Raw genomic sequence first — 4,157 nt, 5'->3', positions numbered from 1 at the left:
TTTTAATCTTGTGATTCAATGTTGATTATTCACCTGTGTGAAGTGAAGTCATTGAGAGAACCCTTTTTTTTTTGCTTTTACCGTTATGTCCTTTAATTTGGACAATGTTTTTTTTTGTATTGGTGAATAAAAATAATTGAAATAAATTATTAACCAATTTAATAATAATTTGTCGAAAATAACAAACCACAAATAATGTCTTAAAAAAAAGCATTTTTAATGTTTTTATGGGAGTGGTAGCCTATTAATAATAGGCAAGATGCCAATAGTGAAGGTTTTTTTTTTGGGTTAGAATACGCACCCAAATAAAAAAAAAAATTACAAAAATAGAGGGTACGAGGAAATGAAATAAAGAGCATACAGATCCAAAGAATGTAGGCAATCATTGGCATTTACACCAAATTACAATGGTATTGGGCAGCATCTATTTAGTTTCATAATAATATTCCATGGGAAAGTGAAGAAATTAAACCAAAGTCACGTACGGTCTTCATGCATTGTTAACCATTTTATCTATTTCTTGTTTTCCCCATTCTCTCTTTGATATCATCCACCTGATATCTAAAGAAACTACTTCCCCCTTTCTCTTCCATTTCCATCAACATCCAATCTCTCTTTTCTCTCTCTCTTAAGAATATCATTGGGAGAGAGAACCATTATTATACATGGACGACCCATCCCATAGTGGAAAAGGAAAAGGATCCAAAGACAAATCAAAAATCAAGGATCATCGCCCCTCAACCTCCTCATCCTCCTCGTCTGACAGCGGATCTCCACGCTCGCCACACAAGGGCGGTGCGCATCCCAATTGGGGCGCACCGCCCATCATGCCGTACCATAATTACCCTCCTCCAGGGGTAGCAGGCTACCCTCCTCCTCCGCCATATCCAGGTTACCCTCCTCCGTACCCTAACGAATACGGCCATCAACACCACCACAATAACTACTACGGTCACCAACCGTATGATTACCCGCCAAACCACGACGCCGGTAGATCATTCGTCAGAGGCTTCATACTCTGTTCCTGCATAATGTTCACCGCGTTCTTCATCGTCACTATCGTCGTCGCCCTAGCCATGCACCCCACACTCCCCAAATACCAGATTACATCCATGAGCGTCGACAATTTCGGCACCGTGAACACGCTGACCGGAAACTGGAACACCACCATCTTGCTGGAGAACCCTAACGACAAGCTCACGGGGTATTTTGGGGATTTCAAGGTGGTTGTGTTGCACAAAGGGAAAGAACTGACCGGTGGCTACGCGCCGGGTCTGATCCTGGGCAGGAATGACAAGAAGCAGTTCATGGTGACCGCTGCCGCCGCCAATTTCGGGAATTCGCCGGATCTTGATGCCATGGGAAGGGAACGAGCTTCTGGCTCCGTTACTTTCGATGCCATGATAACGTCCGTCACGGAGTTAAGGTCTTCCACTGTTTCCACTAGCACGGAGGTGCTAACGGCCGTTTGCGACGGCTTGAAGCTTGTGTTTCAGAATAACTCCACCACTGGCACCTTGGGCAACCCCGTTGATTGCGAAATTCGTCTTTGAGAAATTACACAAAAGCCCATTTCTCTCTTATTTTGGGGACATAGGGTTTTATTTCTTTTCAATTTATTTCTGAGGTTAGGGTGAAGCTTAAAATTTTCGAAACCGCGATAACAAGTTTTGACGCCTATTTAATTTTTTGATTGTATCAGAGTTGATGATTTTGCTGCTTACCAATGCCTTGACATACATTTGTAAACAATGTAAAGTTTAATTCAATTAAGATCTATGCATGAGACGTCAATTATCTTTAATTTTTTTATTTTTTACTAAATAAGGAGAAACTCGAACTCGCGACCTTTTAAATAAGTATATAGAAATTATGTTATTTGAGTTATAATTCATTGGCCAATTATCTTTAATTTCTTAATTAATTAGAAACATAGGAATCTCATAAAACCCCTTATGAGCTAGTTGTAAGGACGACACGATTCGTTATATATGCATGCTATATACATATACTCTATGCTTTGATCTAATGATGTTATACTTACACATATAATTTAATTTGTGTGCTAGTGTTATTCCAATATTGTTCTTGCCATGAATCATGAAGATTGTTCTTTATTCCAGAAGACTTTGGGACTTTGAGCATTTTTTTTCTTTGGACATTTTATTGTTTTTCACTTTTCATTCATCACTCGTAATGCTAAAAAGTAGAAATATAAACATATATACAAAGAATTACTCTCTAAATATTGTCAGTTACTGCTATTTTTTTTTCTATATGGATCAAACATGTGTGTCGTGCATTGTTATTGAAAGTTTAGATATTTTTCATTTATATGGAGTAATTTTTTTTAAATTGATGTTAAATAAATCGTACTTTTCAATTTGTTATTGAAGGGAGACAAGTTTGAAATCAAATGATCCGATTTCAACCTTATAAAATTTTTTTTATTTTATGAAAAATAAAATTGAATGGTCCGATTTAATTTAACAAATTCAAAAGAAATAAATTAAAAGGTTCGATTTTTTATTTTAAAAAATAACACGAATTACTGTGTCTTATTTATGCTAAACACCATTTATCAAGTGAGAAATTGGTGCATCAGATTTCAGAATTTCACAATAAAATAAAGCACATCTAGTCACCATTTTAAGGTGATACACTCCAAGCACAACCATCTTAAATAAAATTTTCGGTTAGTTACCTCCATTTTTACTTATTTTTGGTGTCTCTCTTTTGAATAAACAATATCGATCTTTCCTAAAAATAGCATTACTCAAATTAGTAACGTTAATAGCCACTAGCTAGAGCCATCTCTATTCCAATTAAGAACAGTGACATTTTTTGTTGTAGCAGGAAATCGTGTTTGCTTTATCATTGGCACATTTTTGGCTAAGCATTTATGTTTTGGGATCTGTCAAGGGAAGGTGACACTTACATTTAGAAAAGTTGCATTGCATTGCATGTGTTGGTCACAAATCACAATCCCAACCACCTTATTAGCACTACAAGAAAAAAGGTTTATAGTCACGTTTTTTTCTCGTCATGTTTTAAAAGCGTAGCTAAAAATGGTCAATGGCCACACTTTTATGAGGACGACGATTGATTAGAGATTTTGTCACGATTTTTTTGCTACGCTTAAAAAGTGTAGCGAAAAGGGTCTATGGCCACGCTTTTATGAGAATGGCAATTGATTACAGATTTGGCTACACTTTTTTTTGCCACGTGATGAATGGATTTTTGACGGTTTAGAATTTCACTAATGAAATCTCGTTGTAAAGTATAGTCTCTAAACCAATCACTAATCCTTTCATACAAAAGATTGTTTGTCACAAGTAACAAACACCTAAATTTATAAACCGAAGTATTCAAACCTCGGGTCGTTCTCCCTAGGAATTACAATAAAGTGTCTTGTTATTGGTTGTGAGTTATTTTGGGGTTTTGATAAGAGGCATGGAAGATAAATGGCAAGAAAGTAAACTAACAACTATGAAAGGCTCTTGGTAAGGTGTGAGAACTAGAAGTCCTATCCTAGTTATCCTTCTCAATTGTGATGAGAATTGTTCATTGCTACCACTTAGTTAACCCTTACTAAATAAAGGAAAGTCAAGTGGATGAATTGACTTGAGCCACAAGTCCTAGCCAACTCCCAAGGAAAGACTAGCTTTAGTGCACTCCAAACCAATTAGCAATCTCTCCAATTAACAATCAACAAAGAAATTAGATAACTCAAGTGTCACTAATTACTCTACCTAGGCCAAGAGGAACAAAATCTATACTATATCTATAAGAGACATTTCAACAAACACATAGAGTGCAATAGAAGTAAACATTATCAAATGCAAGAATTAAAGGAATCTATAACTACAAAAACAAGAGATCAACAATGGAAAAGTAAAGAAGAACAATTATTATGAATTACCTCTTATTGAATTGAAAGAAAATGGAATGAACAATAGTAGATCTACAACAAAACATAAGAACAACATAAAGGAAATTACAACAAAAGAATGGAAGAAGAAGAGATGTAACAACAAGGAATTGAGAAGATAGAAGTAGAAGAAGATGAATTAAAATCTAGATCTAAGAACTAAACCTAATCCTAATCCTAATCCTAGAGAGAAGTGAGAGCTTCTCTCTCTAGAAACTACTTCTAA

General features: G+C 35.7%; 1 protein-coding gene across 1 annotated transcript; it reads left to right on the top strand.

Moving 5' to 3' along the window:
• The first annotated feature begins 498 nt into the window (after positions 1-498).
• On the top strand, positions 499-1,710 carry LOC107471311 (uncharacterized). The gene has a single exon (XM_016090756.3). The coding sequence runs from the start codon at positions 666-668 to the stop codon at positions 1,551-1,553; it is 888 nt and encodes a 295-aa protein (XP_015946242.1). The 5' UTR covers positions 499-665; the 3' UTR covers positions 1,554-1,710.
• Positions 1,711-4,157: the final 2,447 nt, after the last annotated feature.

Source organism: Arachis duranensis, chromosome 10, assembly GCF_000817695.3.
Source record: "Arachis duranensis cultivar V14167 chromosome 10, aradu.V14167.gnm2.J7QH, whole genome shotgun sequence".
NCBI classification, from domain to species: domain Eukaryota; kingdom Viridiplantae; phylum Streptophyta; class Magnoliopsida; order Fabales; family Fabaceae; genus Arachis; species Arachis duranensis.
Note: the sequence above shows the minus strand (reverse complement) of the source record. Positions and strands in the feature narration are given on the sequence as shown.

Bases quoted from the DNA above. Each gene is read 5' to 3' on its own strand.
- LOC107471311 (XM_016090756.3), top strand. From the start codon at position 666: ATGGACGACCCATCCCATAGTGGAAAAGGAAAAGGATCCAAAGACAAA.